The 18,163-nt window shown below is 38.3% G+C and overlaps 1 protein-coding gene across 5 annotated transcripts in view; it reads left to right on the top strand.

The window, feature by feature from the left end:
* Nucleotides 1-18,163, top strand: part of DDX42 (DEAD-box helicase 42) — a 52,877-nt gene that overhangs the window by 7,301 nt on the left and 27,413 nt on the right. For 2 of the 5 annotated variants that reach the window (XM_033438895.2, XM_033438894.2), the window contains exons 2-4: nt 1,247-1,284; nt 2,646-2,879; nt 4,828-4,978. In XM_033438895.2, the coding sequence (XP_033294786.1) occupies nt 2,662-2,879; nt 4,828-4,978 (369 nt within the window). In that variant the 5' untranslated portion in view covers nt 1,247-1,284; nt 2,646-2,661. Of the gene's footprint in view, nt 1-1,246; nt 1,285-2,645; nt 2,880-4,827; nt 4,979-18,163 lie in introns of those variants that run through there. The other 3 variants (XM_033438893.2, XM_012535100.3, XM_033438896.2) reach the window with 2 other exon arrangements.

The following is an 18,163-nucleotide window of genomic DNA, read 5'->3' as shown; positions in this document are numbered from 1 at the left end:
ATTTTTATAATAATGTCCTAACTGCTTTCCTTGTGTCCAACTTTTCCTGCTGTCTCTCATCTAATCATTCTAAAATACTGATCTGAAACGTGTCCTTTGTGTTGCTTAAAATTATAACTGGCGGACTATAGTTTTGTATGGTGTGTTCTTAGCATAGTATACTAAACTGTTCCCCTGGGCCCTGCCTGTCTTTCTGAACATGTGCCCTGCAATTTTCCCAAATGTCCTACAGAACTCTAGCTGCACTGCAATATTTCTAGTTCTCTGTGGTAGCACTTAACAGTGCCTTCTATCTAAAATTCCCTCTCCTGACACTTCTTCCCTGATATAATGCCTCTTCAGATTTAAAAAGTTAACGCCAGTGTCATCTCCAGAAAAACTGTGCCTTGTCCCCAATTCATCATAGGTTGGGTACCCTCCTCCTGGGCCATCAATAAATGCACTTTGTGTAGTACCTCTATTAGAACACATCTTTTTTTTTTTTTTAAGCTGGCTAAAACTACACTGTGAACTCCTTGAGAATGGGACTGTATCTTTCATCTATAAACGCCGAGCACCCAATGCATTGCCTGACCTTCCTCAGCAAGCTTTCGATAAACCATTGAAAGTCTTCCTGCTAGGAGATTGTTAATGTAATTCTTTTTTAAAATAAATTTATTTATTTATTATTTATTTTTGGCTGCGTTGGGTCTTCGTTGCTGCACACGGGCTTTCTCTAGTTGCGGTGAGCGGGGGCTACTCTTCGCTGCAGTGCACAGGCTTCTCATTGCGGTGGCTTCTCTTTGTTGCGGAGCACGGGCTCTAGGCACACGGGCTTCAGTTGTTGTGGCGCGTGGGCTTCAGTAGTTGTAGCTCATAGGCTTAGTTGCTCCGTGGCATGTGGGATCTTCCTGGACCAGGGATCGAACCAGTGTTCCCTGCATTGGAGGGTGGATTCTTAACCACTGCGCCACCAGGGAAGTCCCTGTTAATGTAATTCTTAAAATCTACCAAGGGTGGTTTTTTTCCATCCTTCCTTTGCCTACGTTCTGATTTCAATGGCTTATTACTAGCCTCTTATTATGCATTATATACACTAGGAAAAAGGTTAAAATTCAGAATCCGTCGTTTTTGTTGCTTAGGAACAGCCCTTGGAAAGCCAGGCTCACAGATTGGTTAAACAATACTATCAGATGCTAAAATTTTCTGGCTTGTAAATACTCTTACCAAATCTCATCTCACTAGAATTATGTTGATTCCCCTTAAGGGATTCCTGAAGAAGGCAGGAGATGGTCTAAATTAAGTGTAAGTAAACTATTACTTACAAAGTGCTTATTCTAGCCATGAATAACTTTTATGCAAAGTCCAAAATGGGTAAAGACAGTCCCTACCTGGAACTAAGGGCAGTGGTTGACATGGCATAAATCAACTTTAATACTAGACAGACTGAACTAAGTGTTGTATAATAGTTAAAACAAAACCTATAGGTTATATATGGGGGAGGGGCATAGAACCAGAAAAGTAGAGCGTGTTGTTGCTGTTCCTGGTCCCTTTAACAATGCCATTGTAAAAAGCAGTTTTTGGAACTCTGTTCACATTGGCTTCAGAGTCTATTATAAACATTTAAACTTTTCTTATTAATGGTAAACTTTAATACAAAGAAAAAAGTAAAAATCAAATAAGTGCTATTAACATTTTGATAAGCAGCCCTCCAGCTATCTCTGTACATGTAAGACATGCTTTTACATTGAATCATACCACCCACCTTGTTTTATGCCCTTCTCATATTACTTAGTGTATAATGGACACTTTTCTGTAAATGTAAAACTTCGAATGCACATTCCTGTTTGCTAAGCAATTGCATTTAAAAAAATTGATCCTAAGGAAATAAGAGTATGCACAAAGATATATGATATGTTTCATAACTTTAAAAAAACAGAAGTAGAGAAATGTATTTATTGACATTTAAAGATGTTCATGTGTATCATACTGTGAAGAAATCAGTAACTAAAACAATTTGTACAGTATGGTTTCAGTTTTGATTTTAAATGGGGTGTGTTTGTGTATACACATATGCATAGAAAAAAAGCAAAAGATATCAACGAAATTGCATATCTTGGAGAGGAATTTCAGGTAATTTTATTTTGTTCCTTTTCGCGTTCTGAGTTTTCTGCTATTCTATAAAACGTAGGTAACTTGTGTCATTAAAAAAAGGTTTTTTGGAACCAAGACTTATAAGAGATAAGGTGTTTTTAAACCCATTTGATCGGTGCTTAGGAAATTTCTTTGTTATCCTTAACAATAGGCAAACTGAATGAGATGTTAAACGAGCAGTCAAATCCTTTTGAAGGGTATGGTATTAAATACTGCATACCTGTTCAGATTGAGATCTCTAAAAAAGAAATAACAATTTCTTCAGTGTTTCAGAAAATGTGACCGTTTCATTGATGTTAGCATATTGCATATCTGAAGTACAGAGTTAAATTTTTTTAATTGAAATATAGTTGATTTATAGTGTTGTGCCAATCTGTGCTGTACTGAAGTTAAAATTTTAATTGAGAGGCAAAGGTTTAAAATAAAATTGTAGGCAAAGGTTGGAACTGACATAAAAATCAGTGGGCTGTTTATAAAGTTAAACTTATGTAAGTGTCTCTTGTTCCTAACAGATCAATCATTGACACCATGAACTGGAATAAAGGTGGCCCTGGCACTAAGAGGGGATTTGGCTTTGGAGGTTTCGCTATTAGTGCGGGAAAGAAGGAGGAACCGAAACTCCCACAGCAGTCCCATAGTGCCTTTGGGGCAACCAGCTCTTCTGGATTTGGAAAGTCAGCTCCACCACAGCTCCCTTCCTTCTACAAAATTGGTTCTAAACGGGCCAACTTTGATGAAGAAAACGCGTAAGTGGGAATACCTGGTAATTTAGCAAAGGTTAGGCTTTGAGGTATTCATTCCATCAACAGAAATTGAAGCAAAGAAACCATTTGTTTCTCAAATAATAATATGACTTGTTAAAGTGGTTATCTCACTGGATTGCATTGTTCCTAACAAGTTAAATTGTTAAGTTTACTCATTCATAAGGAGTATACTTTTGTGGTCCTTCACTTTTGCTTGTTCCAAAAAGGATTTGAGGCCATTTAAACCTAAACGTGGCCGAAGAGTTTTAAATAATTCATGTGGCTTTTGATGGTCTTTACTGAAGTTTTTTTTTTTTTTGCGGTACGCGGGCCTCTCACTGTTGTGGCCTCTCCTGTTGCGGAGCACAGGCTCCGGACGTGCAGGCTCAGCGGCCATGGCTCACGGGCCCAGCCACTCCGTGGCATGTGGGCTCTTCCTGGATCGGGGCACGAACCCATGTCCCCTGCATCGGCAGGTGGACTCTCAACCACTGCGCCACCAGGGAAGCCCTGAAGTTTTTGTTTACACCATACAAGTTGTTTTGGAAACACAGGCAGTTGTCAGAACTGGCAGAGGCATAGTTTGGCTCAACACCCAAGTCCTTACAACTGTTATGTTTAATATCTTATAGTGGTAGGAAGATCTCAGATTTTTGCCCACAGTTCTCAGGAAACATATTTACCGGTTACCTTTTTTAACTTGATGTCTAAGAAGGTGATTGTTAAGAAGCTGGGGCTTGAAAGTTTGAGCTGTAATTCCTTATAGATTATAACTTCTCTCTTTGCCAAGTCTGAAGAAATCTTGTATTGCTATTATTCCCAACCTGGTTGTGACACTGCTTGAGGTTTTTTTTTAGTTAAAAAAACCCTCAAGATCAGAGTTTTTAAAGTACACAGCAGCATTTAAAAAAGTTGGTATGTTATTTAGCAATTAAATACAGAAGTAAGTGTTTAAGATTCAGCAAAGTCAAGGATCATTATTCTAGAGAACAGTTTACCGGCTCAGAGATACTTTTAAATGATACATTAATGAAACTACTATATAAATGAATATGCATTTATGTGTGTGTGCAGCACATAACAGTGGCTAGAGCTTTTAAAATGAAGACTTGAAAGGCTATAAAATTTTAGGCTGTAGTAGTGATTTCTTTAAACTAATATTTGGTTGTATTACTATTTCATTTAATTCTGAGGTAAGATCTAAACAATGTTTTTGTTTTGTTTTAGTTGATAGCTACATAGATATTCTTTTCTGGGATATTTGTTAGAGGGAAAGTGATACTTTTTACAGATGTTGAAATTCTTTTCTGAATATTTACATAGTATGGTGAGGATTTTGGATTGAACTTTTTTTTTAAGTATAGTTGATGTACAATGTTATATAAGTTTCAGGTGTACAACATAGTGATTCACAAATTTTAAAGTTTACGCTCCATTTATAGTTATTATAAAATATTGGCTATATTCCTGAACATTTATTTTTAATTTTAGAAATTTTCTGTTGGTTCTCAGGAAACAGCCCAGAACTTCTGAAGAAAGTCTCTGGCCTCATGAATACATCTCAAAATTTTTTTTAAGGATTATGAAGAATAAACTAGCTTTATAATATTTCATACAAAGTAATTTTTTCCATGGCATACACTTTAATATTTGCTATATCTATGCAACAATGATATACTAAATTTGTACTGAAAACTTATCCCTTTTGAGAGAACTGGAAATGTGATTTTTAACAGACACTATTGAAATGGAGAATCTGCTGTGATTTTTTTTTTTTGCAGTATTAGAATTTGGCGTGTATTAAGTGATAATTTAATAATTAGGTCCTAAGCCAAAGGACCAAAATCTCTTAATTGTGACATATACTTTAATAAAAATTTGTGTTAAATGAAAGATTCACCTGACCCCAAATTAAACATTCACTCTATCAATCATGCATCTTAATTTTCAGATATTTTGAAGACGAGGAAGAAGATTCTAGCAATGTTGATTTACCTTACATTCCTGCTGAAAACTCACCTACCCGCCAGCAATTCCATTCCAAGCCAGTAGATTCTGATAGTGATGATGATCCCTTAGAGGCATTCATGGCTGAAGTGGAGGCAAGTATCAACTCTGTTATGTTAACATTTTCAGTGATTAGAAATAGATCAGATTAACCTAGTGCTTTAGTCCTCAGTCAGTTTGTTTCTTGGCCCTTTATTGGGAGAATTTTGCTTTTGTATTCTATAGTTTCTTAAATATGCTTCCACTGGCCCTGTAGCATTTTCAGAGATGATTCGTGCCTAGGAATTTGAACTGTATCCCTTGAACATAGTAGCTCAAAATTTGTGTGTTTGTTGTGTGTGTTTTGTTTTAATAATTCTTGGTATATTCTTGAATATTATCTTATTCAATCTAGCATTTATTAAATAAATATGTAAGGTAATTAAACTTAAGGAACTTGCTAAAATTACAAATTCTGTATTCTGTACTTTTAATGTTTATTTCTTATTATCAACATTATCATCAACATTCATGACCTTGCTATGGAAATTGAAACTTGTGACCTCTTCCTTCCTAAAACTCTTCTCACTAGGCTTTTGTGATTTTGTATTTTGTTCTTTTCTCCCATCTCCCTGACTTTCTGTTTATTTGCTATTTATTTATTTGCTATTTATTATGAAAAAGTTCAAACACATACAAAAGTAGAGTAATAAAATGAGCCCCCATGTACCCTTCACCCTGCTTTATCAGTTAACAACTTGGCCAGTCTTTTGTTATCTAACAACTCCCACCCCTCTTTCAGATTATTTTAAAGTAAATCTCAGACATATCATTTCATCCATCAGTATTTCTGTATTTCTATAACTCTTAAAAAACATAGCTACCATATCATTGTACCAAAAAAATTCTTACATAGCCATCTGTTATCTGTCATTCTGTGATTCTCTTCGTTTCTCAAATATGATTCTCCTACAGTTCGCTATATTGATTTGCTATTGTCACTCTTTATACATTCCTTAGTGACCTCATCCTCTTCTAAAACGTAACTTCTATGTGAATAATTAATATCTTTAGTTCCATAGTCTCTCTTTGGTTTCAGCTCTGCTTTTCTAGAATCATATTGACCATTTTTACATGGGTGTAAAAATGGCACCTTAAACCCAATTCATCATCTTTTCCTCCTCAGCCAGGTATTTCATCTTACTTCTCTTAATGGCACCAAAATTCACACAATCACATTGCCTTTTTTTTTTTTCCCTTGGCCACGCCACTCAGCTTGCAGGATTTTAGTTCCCCAACCAGGGGTATCGAGCCCCGGCCTTCAGCAGTGAAAGTGCAGAGTCCTAACCACTGGACCGGCAGAGAATTCCCACATTGGCTTTAATTTCTTCCTTTAATTTGCCCCTCTTCTTTTCTTTTTTTTAAATTTTATTGAACTACAGTTGATTTACAATGCTGTGTTAATTTCTTCTGTACAGCAAAGTGACTCAGTTATACATATATATATTCTTTTTTATTCTTTTCCATTATGGTTTGTCATAGAATATTGAATATAGTTCCCTCTGCGATACAGTATGACCTTGTTGTTTATCCATCCTATATATAATAGTTTATCTCTGCTAATCCCAAACTCCCATTCCTTCCCTCTTTTCCTCCCCTCTCCCTTGACAACCACGAGTCTGTTCTCTATATCTGTGAGTCTATTTTCGTTTCGTACATATGTTGATTTGTGTCATAATTTATCAATAGATTCCATATATAAGTGATATCATATTGTATTTGTCTTTCTCTTTCTGACTTACTTCACTTAGTATGATCATCTCTAGATCCATCCATGTTGCTGCAAATGGCATTATTTCATTCTTTTTCATGGCCGAGTAATAATCCATTGTGTGTGTGTGTGTGTGTGTGTGTGTGTACGTGTGTGTACACATACGCACACCACATCTTCTTTATCCATTCATATGTCAATGGACATTTAGGTTGTTTCCATGTCTTGGCTATTGTAAATAGTGCTGCTATGAGCATAGGGGTGCATGTATCTTTTGAATTACGGTTTTGTCTGGATATATGCCCAGGAGTGGGATTGCTAGATCACATGGCAGCTCTATTTTTAATTTTCTGAGGAAACTTCATACTGTTTTTCCTAGTGGCTGCAATGATTTACATTCCCACCAACAACGTAAGAGGGTTCCCTTTTCTCCATAGCATTTATTATTTGTAGACTTTTTAATGATGACCATTCTGACTGGTGTGAGGTGTTACTTCATGGTAGTTTTGATTTGGATTTCTATAATGATTAGCGATGTTGAGAATGTTTTTGTGTGCCTGTTGGCCACCTATATGTCTTCTTCGGAGAAATGTCTATTTAGGTCTTCCTCCCATTTTTCGATTGGGTTATTTGTTTTTTTCTTGTTGAGTTGTATGAGCTGTTTGTATATTTTGGAAATTAAGCCCTTGTCAGTTGCATCATTTGCAAATATTTTCTCCCAGTCCATAGGATGTCTTTTCGTTTTGTTTATGGTTTCCTTTGCTGTGCAAAAGCTTGTAAGTTTGATTAGGTCCCATTTGTTTATTTTTGTTTTTATTTCTATTGCCTTGAAAGACTGACCTAAGAAAACATTGGTACCATTTATGTCAGAATGTTTTGCCTGTGATCTTTTCTGGGAGTTTTATGGTGTCATATCTTATATTTAAGTCCTTAAGCCATTTTGAGTTTATTTTTGTGCATGGTGTGTTCTAACTTAATTGATTTACATGCAGCTGTCTAACTTTCCTCCCACCACTAGCTGAAGAGACTGTCTTTTTCCCATTTTATGTTCTTGCCTCCTTTGTTGAAGATTAATGGACGGTAGGTAATGTGGAGTTTTCTCCTGGGTTCTCTATTCTGTTCCATTGATCTGTATGTCTGTTTTTGTGCCAGTACCACACTGTTTTGATTACTGTAGCTTTGTAGTGTTGTCTGAAGTCTGGGAGGGTTATGCCTCCTGCTTTGTTCTTTTTCCCCAGGATCGCTTTGGCAATTTTGAGTCTTTTATGGTTCTGTATTAATTTTAGCATTATTTTAGTTCTGTGAAAAATGTCATGGGTAAATTGACAGGGATCACATTAAATCTGTAGATTGCTTTGGGTAGTGTTGCCTTTTTTTTTTTTTTTTGGCGGTACGCGGGCCTCTCACTGTTGTGGCCTCTCCCGTTGCGGAGCACAGGCTCCGGACGCGCAGGCTCAGCGGCCATGGCTCACAGGCCCAGCCACTCCGCGGCATGTGGGATCTTCCCAGACCGGGGCACAAACCTGTGTCCCCTGCATCGGCAGGCAGACTCTCAACCACTGCGCCACCAGGGAAGCCCTAGTATTGCCATTTTTAACATTATTAATTCTTCCAGTCCAAGAGCATGGGATATCTTTCCATTTCTTTGAATTATCTTTAATTTCCTTTATTAATTTTTGTAGTTTTCAGCATATAAGTCTTTCACCTCCTTGGTGAGGTTTATTCCTAAGTATTTTATTTTTTTTTTGGTGCCATTTTGTTTTGTTTATTTATTTAAAAATATGTATATATTTTTTGGCCACACTGCACAGTTTGCGGGATCTCAGTTCCCTGACCCAGGAGGATTGAACCCAGCCCACAGCAGTGAAAGCGCTGAATCCTAACCACTAGACCACCCCTGGTGCAATTTGAAAAGGGATTGTTTGTTTACATTTCCTTTCTGTTATTTCCTTGTTGGTGTAAAGAAATACAACCACTTTCTGTATGTTAATGTTGTATCCTGCTACCTTGCTTAATTCGTTTATCAGTTCTAGTAGTTTTTGTGTGGAGTCTTTCAGTTTTCTATGTACAATATCATGTCATTTACGTATAATAACAGTTTTACCTCTTCTCTACCAATTTGAATACCTTTTATTTTGTTTTCTTGTCTGATTGCAGTGGCTAGGACTTCCAATACTATGTTGAGGAGAAGTGGTGAGCCTGGGCATTCTTGTCTTGTTCCAGATTTTGGGGGGAAGGCTTTCATCTTTTCACCATTGAGTATTATATTGGCTGTGGGTTTGTCATAAATAGCTTTTATTATGTTGAGATATGTTCCCTGTATATCCATTTTTGTAAGGGTTTTTATCATCAGTGGATGTTGAATTTTATCAAATCCGTCTGTTGAGATGGTCATGTGGTTTTTGTCCTTTCTTTTGTTTTTGTGTGTTTGTTTTTCTTTCTCCAACACCATAAGTTTATTTCTTGCTCATGTAAAAGCCAAAATGGGTGTTTCTAACCTGTGGGTGGTGCTCCTTCAAGCAACATTCAGGGCTCCTCCATCTTGTGGCTCTACTCTCTTCAACATATGATTCCAAGTGGCAGAAGGGGACTGAGCATCTGTCGTTTCTTTTGTTGATGTGGTGTATCACATTGATTGGTTTGTGTATGTTGAACCATCCTTTTGACCCTGGGGTAAATCCAACGTCGTCGTGGTATATGTCTTTTTTTTTATGTGTTGTTGGATTTGGCTTGCTAATATTTTGTTGAGAATTTTTGTATCTATATTCATCAAAGATATTGGCCTATAAGTTTCTTTTTTGGTAGTGTCTTTGACTGGTTTTGGGATCAGGGTGATGGTTTCTTCATAGAATCTCTTTGGGAGTGTTCCTGCCTCTTCAGTCTTTTGGAAGAGTTTGAGAAGGATCGGTATAAGTTCTTCTTGGTATGTTTGATAGAATTCCCCAGTGAAGCCACCTGGTCCTGGACTTTTCTTTGTAGGGAGTTTTTTGATTACAGATTCTATTTCATTTCTAGTGATTGGTCTGGTCAAGTTATATATTTCTTCTTGATTCAGTTTTGGTAGCCTGTATGTTTCTAGAAAGTTGTCCATTTCTTCTAGGTTGTTGAATTTGTTGCCATATAATTCATAGTATTCTCTTATGGTTTTTTGTTATTTCTGTTGTTATCAATTGTGATTTCTTCTCTTTCATTTCTTACTTTGTTTATCTGGGGTTTTTCCGTGTTTTGGGTTTTTTTTTTCTTTTCTTTTTCTTAGCTGTGCCACGCAGCTTATGGAGTCTTAGTTCCCTGACCAGGGATTGAACCCATGCCCTTGGCAGTGAAAGTGTGGAGTCCTAACTACTGGACCACTGGGGAATTCCCAAGGTTTGTCATTCTTGTTTACCCTTTCAAAGAACCAGCTCTTGGTTTTATTGATTTTTTTCTATTTTATTTTTAATCCCTATTTTATTTCCTCTCTTTTCCTGATCTTTATTATCTCCTTCCTTCTGCTGACTTTCTAGTTCATTGACATTTAAGGTAATTATTGATAAATATGTATTGCCATTTTAAACCTTGTTTGCCCATTGATTTTATATATATTTTTTGTCCCTTTTTGTTTCGTTTTGTTTTTCCTTTTGTGGTTTGATGATTTCCTTTTGTATTATGCTTAATTATATTCTCTTTTTGGTTTTTGCGAATCAGTTGTGTTTTTGATTTGTGGTTGCCCTGTTTTTCAAGTGTGTTAACCCCTTCCTATATCTACTTGCTTTACACTGGTAGTCATATAGACCTAAACATACTCTAGAAAAAAAAAAGTCTACATTTTTGTACTCTCCTCCCTCACGTTTTATGATTTTGATGTCCTCTTTTGCATCTTCATGTTCATCCTTTTGCTGTTCATTGTGGTTATCATTCTCTGACAGAAATGTTTTGATTTTTTTTAAATCTTACTTAAGTGATTACTGGCTTAGTTAAGTGATTTACTTTACAATTGTGATTTTCTCTTTCCTGTATATTCTTTTGTGTGTGTGTGTGTGATTTTTTTTAAACATCTTTATTGGAGTATAATTGCTTTACAATGTTGTGTTAGTTTCTGCTGTATAACAAAGTGAATCACCTATACATATACATATATCCCCATATCCCCTCCCTCTTGCTACTCTATCCCACCCCTGTAGGTGGTCACAAACCACCGAGCTGATCTCCCTGTGCTATGCGGCTGCTTCCCACTATCTGTTTTACATTTGGTACGGTATATATGTCCATGCCACTCTCTAACTTTGTTCCAGCTACCCTTCCATCTCCCCTTGTCCTCAAGTCCATTTTTTTTTTTTTTTTTTTTTTTTTTTGCTATGCGGGCCTCTCACTGTTGTGGCCTCTCCCGTTGTGAAGCACAGGCTCAGCGGCCATGGCCCACAGGACTAGCCGCTCCGCGGCATGTGGGATCTTCCCGGACCGGGGCACGAACCTGTGTCCCCTGTTCTCCACAGTGGCTGTATCAATTTACATTCCCATCAACAGTGCAAGAGGATTCCCTTTTCTCCACACCCTCTCCAGCATTTATTGTTTGTGGATTTTTTGATGATGGCCATTCTGACTGGTATGAGGAGATACGTCATTGTAGTTTTGATTTGCATTTCTCTAATGATTAGTGATGTTGAGCGTCCTTTCATGTGTTTGTTGGCAATCTGTATATCTTCTTTGGAGAAATGTCTATTTAGGTCTTCTGCCCATTTTTGGATTGGGTTGTTTGTTTTTTTGATACTAAGCTGCATGAGCTGCTTGTATACTTTGGAGATTAATCCTTTGTCAGTTGCTTCGTTTGCAAATATTTTCTCCCTTTCTGAGGGTTGTCTTTTCATCTTTTTTATGGTTTCCTTTGCTGTGCAAAAGCTTTTAAGTTTCATGAGGTCCCATTTGTTTATTTTTGTTTTTATTTCCCTTTCTCTAGGAGGTGGGTAAAAAGGATCTTGCTGTGATTTATATCACAGAGTGTTCTCCCTATGTTTTCCTCTAAGAGTTTTATAGGGTCTGGCCTACATTTAGGTCCTTAATCCATTTTGAGTTTATTTTTGTGTATGGTGTTAGGGAGTGTTCTAGTTTCATTCTGTTACATGTAGCTGTCCAGTTTTCCCTGTACCACTTATTGAAGAGGCTGTCTTTTCTCCATTGTATATTCTTGCCTCCTTTATCAAAGATAAGGTGACAGTATGTGTGTGGGTTTATCTCTGTGCTTTCTATCCTGTTCCATTGATCTGTATTTCTGTTTTTGTGCCAATACCATACTGTCTTGATTACTGTAGCTTTGTAGTATAGTCTGGAGTCAGGTAGCCTGATTGCTCCAGCTCCATTTTTCTTTCTTAAGATTGCTTTGGGTATTTGGGGTCTTTTGTGTTCCCATACAAATTGTGCAATTTTTTGTTCTAATTCTGTGAAAAATGCCATTGGTGGTTTGATAGGGATTGCATTGAATCTGTAGATTGCTTTGGGTAGTATAGTCGTTTTCACAATGTTGATTCTTCCAGTCCAAGAACATGGTATATCTCTCCATCTGTTTGTATCCTCTTTAATTTCTTTCATCAGTGCCTTATAGTTTTCTGCATACAGGTCTTTTGTCTCTTTAGGTTGTTTTATTCCTAGGTATTTTATTCTTTTTGTTGCAAAGGTAAATGGCAGTGTTTCCTTAATTTCTCTCTCAGATTTTTCATCATTAGTGTATAGGAATGCAACAGATTTCTGTGCATTAATTTTGTATCCTGCTACTTTACCAGATTCATTGATTAGCTTTAGTAGTTTTCTGGTAGCATTGTTAGGATTCTCTATGTGTAGTGTCATGTCATCTGTAAACAGTGACAGTTTTACTTCTTTTCTGATTTGGATTCCTTTTCTTTTTCTTCTCTGATTGCTGTGGCTAAAACTTCCAAAACTATGTTGAATAATAGTGGTGAGTGTGGGCAACCTTGTCTTGTTTCTGATCTTAGTGGAAATGGTTTCAGTTTTTCACCATTGAGAATGATGTTGGCTGTGGGTTTGTCATATATGGCCTTTATTATGTTGAGGTATGTTCTCTCTATGCCTACTTTCTGGAGGGGTTTTATCATAAATCAGTGTTGATAAAAGTTTTTTCTGCATCTATTGAGATGATCATACGGTTTTTATCCTTCAGTTTGTTAATATGGTGTATCACATTGATTGATTTGCATATATTGAAGAATCCTTTCATTCCTGGGATAAACCCCACTTGATCATGGTGTGTGATCCTTTTAATGTTCTGTTGGATTCTGTTTGCTAGTATTTTGTTGAGGATTTTTGCATCTGTGTTCATCAGTGATACGGGCCTGTAGATTTTTTTGTGACATCTTTGTGTGGTTTTGGTATCAGTGATGGTGGCCTCGTAGAATGAGTTTGGGAGTGTTCCTCCCTCTGTTGTATTTTGGAAGAATTTGAGGATAGGTGTTAGCTCTTCTCTAAATGTTTGATAGAATTCGCCTGTGAAGCCATCTGGTCCTGGGCTTTTGTTTGTTGGAAGATTTTTAATCACAGTTTCAATTTCAGTGCTTGTGATTGGTCTGTTTATATTTTCTGTTTCTTCCTGGTTCAGTCTTGGAAGGTTGTGCTTTTCTAAGAATTTGTCCATTTCTTCTAGGTTGTCCATTTTATTGGCATACAGTTGCTTGTAGTAATCTCTCATGGTCCTCTGTATTTCTGCAGTATCGATTGTTACTTATGCTTTCTCATTTCTAATTCTGTTGATTTGAGTCTTCTCCCTTTTTTTCTTGAGGAGTCTGGCTAATTAATGGTTTATCAATTTTGTTTTTCTTCCCAAAGAACCAGCTTTTAGTTTTATTGATCTTTGCTACTGTTTCCTTCATTTCTTCTTCTTTTATTTTTGATCTGATCTTTATGATTTCTTTCCTTCTGATAACTTTGGGGGTTTTTTGTTCTTTTTTCTCTAATTGCTTTAGGTGTAACATTAGGTTGTTTATTTGAGATTTTTTTTGTTTCTTGAGGTAGGACTGTATTCCTTTAAACTTCCCTCTTAGAACTGCTTTTGCTGCATCCCATAGGTTTTGGGTTGTCGTGTTTTCATTGTCATTTGTCTCTAGGTATATTTTGATTTCCTCTTTGATTTCTTCAGTGATCTCTTGGTTATTTAGTAGTGTATTGTTTAGCCTCTATGTGTTTGTATTTTTTTATAGTTTTTTTTTCCTGTATTTGATATCTAGTCTCATAGTGTTGTGGTTGGAAAAGATACTTGATACGATTTCAGTTTTCTTAAATTTACCAAGGCTTGATATATGACCCAAGATATGATCTATCCTGGAGAATGTTCCGTGAGCACTTGAGAAGAAAGTGTATTCTGTTGTTTTTGGATGGAATGTCCTATAAATGTCAATTAAGTCCATCTTGTTTAATGTGTCATTTAAAGCTTGTGTTTCCTTATTTATTTTCATTTAGGATGATCTGTCCATTGGTGAAAGTGGGGTATTAAAGTCCCCTACTATTATTGTGTTACTGACAATTTCCCCTTTTATGGCTGTTTGCATTTGCCTTATTTATTGAGGTGCTCCTATGTTGGGTGCATAAATATTTACAATTGTTATATCTTCTTTTTGGATTGATCCCTTGATCGTTATGTAGTGTCTTTCTTTGTCTCTTGTAATAGTTTTTATTTTAAAGTCTATTTTGTCTGAGATGAGAATTGCTACTCCAGCTGTCTTTTGATTTCCATTTGCATGGCATATCTTTTTCCATCCTCTCACTTTCAGTCTGTATGTGCCCCTAGGTCTGAAATGGGTCTCTTGTAGACAGCATATATACGGGTCTTGTTTCTGTATCCATTCAGCCAGTCTGTGTCTTTTGTTTGGAGCATTTAATCCATTTACATTTAAGGTAGTTATCGACATGTATGTTCCTGTTACCATTTTCTTAGTTGTTTTGGGTATGTTGTTGTAGGCCTTTTCATTCTCTTGTGTTTTCTGCCTAGAGAAGTTCATTTAGCATTTGTTGTAAAGCTGGTTTGGTGGTGCTGAATTCTCTTAGCTTTTGCTTGTCTGTAAAGGTTTTAATTTCTCTGTCGAATCTGAATGAGATCCTTGCCGGGTAGAGCAATCTTGGTTGTAGGTTTTTCCCTTTCATCACTTTAAATATATTTATTTTTATTTTTGGCTGCGTTGGGTCTTCGTTGCTGCACACAGGCTTTCTCTAGTTGCAGCGAGCAGGGGCTACTCTTCATTGCGGTGTGTGGGCTTCTCGTTGAGGTGGCTTCTTTTGCTGCGGAGCATGGGCTCTAGAGCGCATGCTCAGTAGTTGTCGCTCACGGGCTTAGTTGCTCTGCGGCATGTGGGATCTTCCCAGACCAGGGCTTGAACCCGGGTTCCCTGCATTGGCAGGTGGATTCTTAACCACTGTGCCACCAGGGAAGCCCCTTTTCATCACTTTAAATATGTCCTGCCACTCCCTTCTGGCTTGCAGAGTTTCTGCTGAAAGGTCACCTGTTAACCTTATGGGGATTCCCTTGTATATTATTTGTTGCTTTTCCCTTGCTGCTTTTAATGTTTTTTCTTTGTATTTAATTTTTGATAGTTTGATTAATATGTGTCTTGGCATGTTTCTCCTTGGATTTATCCTGTATGGGACTCCCTGCGCTTCCTGGACTTGACTATTTCCTTTCCCATATTAAGGAAGTTTTCACTATAGTCTCTTCAAATATTTTCTCAATCCTTTTCTTTTTCTCTTCTTCTTCTGGGACCCCTATAATTCAAATGTTGGTGAGTTTAATGTTGTCCCAGAGATCTCTGAGACATAGACTGTCCTCAATACTTTTTGTTCTTTTTTCTTTATTCTGCTCTGTGATACTTTTTTCCACTATTTTATCCTCCAGATCACTTATCTGTTCTTCTGCCTCAGTTATTCTGCTATTGATTCCTTCTGGAGAATTTTTAATTTCATTTATTGTGTTGTTCATCATTGTTTGCTCTTTAGTTCTTCTAGGTCCTTGTTAAATGTTTCTTGTATTTTCTCCATTCTGTTTCCAAGATTTTGGATCATCTTTACTATCATTACTCTGAATTCTTTTTCAGGTAGACTGCCTATCTCCTCTTCATGTGTTTGGTCTGGTGGGTTTTTACTTTGCTCCTTCATCTGCTGTGTATTTCTCTGTCTTCTTATTTTGCTTAACTTAATGTGTTTGGGGTCTCCTTTTCGCAGGCCACAGGTTCGTAGTTCTGTTGTTTTTGGTGTCTGCCCACAGTGGGTAAGGTTGGTTCAGTGGGTTGTGGAGACTCCCTGGTGGAGGGGACTGATGCCTGTGTTCTGGTGGATGAGGCTGGATCTTGTCTTTCTGGTGGGCAGGATCACGTCTGGTGGTTTGTTTTGGGGTATCTGTGAACTTACTATTATTTTAGGCAGCCTCTCTGCTAATGGGTGGGGTTGTGTTCCTATCTTGCTAGTTGTTTGGCATAGGGTGTCCAGCACTGTAGCTTGCTGGTCGTTGAGTGAAGCTGGGTGTTGGTGTTGAGACGGAGATCTCTGGGAGAGCTCTCGCTGATTGATACTACGTGGGGCCGGGAGGTCTCTGGTGGTCCAATGTCCTGAACTCGGCTCTCCCACCTCAGAGGCTCAGGCCTGACATCCGGCCGGAGCACCAAGACCCTGTCAGCCACACAGCTCAGAAGAAAAGGGAGATTTAAAAAGAAAAATAAATAAAATAATATAAAGTTATTAAAATAAAAATATTATTAAAATTAAATAAATTATAAGTAATAAAAAAGAGAGCAACCAAACCAGTAAACAAGTCCACCAATTATAACAATCGCTAAAAACTATACTAAGATAAATATAAAAATCAGAAAGTGGTCAGTTTCATACAGCAAACCCCAAGTCTACAGTTGCTCCCAAAGTCCACCGCCTTAATTTTGGGATGATTCTTTGTCTATTCAGATATTCCACAGATGCAGGGTATCTCAAGTTGATTGTGGGGATTTAATCTGCTGCTCCTGAGGCTGCACGGAGAAATTTCCCTTTCTCTCCTTTGTTCTCACAGCTCCTGGGGTTCAGCTGTGGATTTGGCCCTGCTTCTGCATGTAGGGCGCTCTCTGGCATCTGTTCTTTGCCCAGACAGGAGGGGGTTAAAGGAGTGGCTGATTAGAGGTCTCTGGCTCACTCGGGCCAAGGAGAGGGAGGAGTACGGATGCGGGGCGAGCCTGCGGCAGCAGAGACCAGCATGACGTTGCACCAGCCTGAGGCACGTGCCATGTGTTCTCCTGGGGAAGTTGTCCCTGGATCACGGGACCCTGGCAGTGGCCGGCTGCACAGGCCCCTGGAGGGGAGGTGTGGATAGTGACCTGTGCTTGCACACAGGATTCTTGGTGGCTGCAGTAGCAGCCTTAGCGTCTCATGCCTGTCTCTGGTGTCCACGCTGATAGCCGTGGCTCATGCCCGTCTCTGGAGCTCATTTACGCGGTGCTCTGAATCTTCTCTTCTCGCACACCCAGAAACAATGGTCTCTTGACTCTTAGGCAGGTCCAGACTTTTTCTTGGACTTCCTCCCGGTTAGCTGTGGCACACTAGCCCCCTTCAGGCTGTGTTCACACAGCCAACCCCAGTCCTCTCCTTGGGATCTGATGCTCCCACCTGCCCCGGCGGGTGAGCAGACAAGCCTCAGCTTGGTGAGTGCTGGTCGGCACCGATCCTCTGTGCAGGAATCTCTCCACTTTGCCCTCTGCACCCCTGTTGCTGCGCTCTCCTCTGTGGCTCCGAAGCTTCCCCCCCTGTCACCCCCCCACCATCTCCACCAGTGAAGGGGCTTCCTAGTGTGTGGAAACTCTTCCTCCTTCACAGCTCCCTCCTGGAGGTGCAGGTCCTGTCCCTATTCTTTTGTCTCTGTTTTTTCTTTTGCCCTACCCGGGTACGTGGGGAGTTTCTTGTTTTGGGGGAAGTCTGAGGTCTTCTGCCAGCATTCAGTAGGTGTTCTGTAGGAGTTGTTCCACATGTAGATGTATTTTTGATATATTTATGGAGAGGAAGGTGATCTCCACTTCTTACTCCTCCACCATCTTGAAGGTCCTCCTCTTTCCTATAGATTCTTACTTTTCTATTAGGGAAGACCTTTCAATATTTCCTTTAGTATAGGTTTAGTATTGCTGTATTCTTTTAGTTTTTGCTTGTCTGAGAAATTCTTTATCTCTCCTTCCATTCTAAATGATAACTTTGCTGGGTAGAGTGTCCTAGGTTGCAGATTTTTCCCTTTCAGGATGTTGAATGTAGCTTGCCTCTCCCTTCTGGCCTGAAACACTTCTGTAGAGAAATCAGCTGATAGCCTTATTGGGGTTTCCTTGTAATTAACTTTTTGTTTTTCTCTTGCTGCCTTTAGAATCCTCTCTTTAACTTTTGCCATTTTTTTATAACACATCTTGGTGTAGGTCTGTTTGGGTTTATCTTGTTTGCCACCCTCTGTGCTTCCTGTATCTGGATATGTTTCCTTCTTAAGGTTTGGGAATTTTTCAGCCATAATTTCTTCAAATAAATTTTCAATCCCCTTTTCTCT

Source organism: Orcinus orca, chromosome 19, assembly GCF_937001465.1.
Source record: "Orcinus orca chromosome 19, mOrcOrc1.1, whole genome shotgun sequence".
In the NCBI taxonomy this organism is placed as follows: Eukaryota; Metazoa; Chordata; class Mammalia; order Artiodactyla; family Delphinidae; genus Orcinus; species Orcinus orca.
The sequence above is the reverse complement of the archived record's forward strand: the minus strand, read 5'-3'. Positions and strand labels throughout refer to the sequence as shown.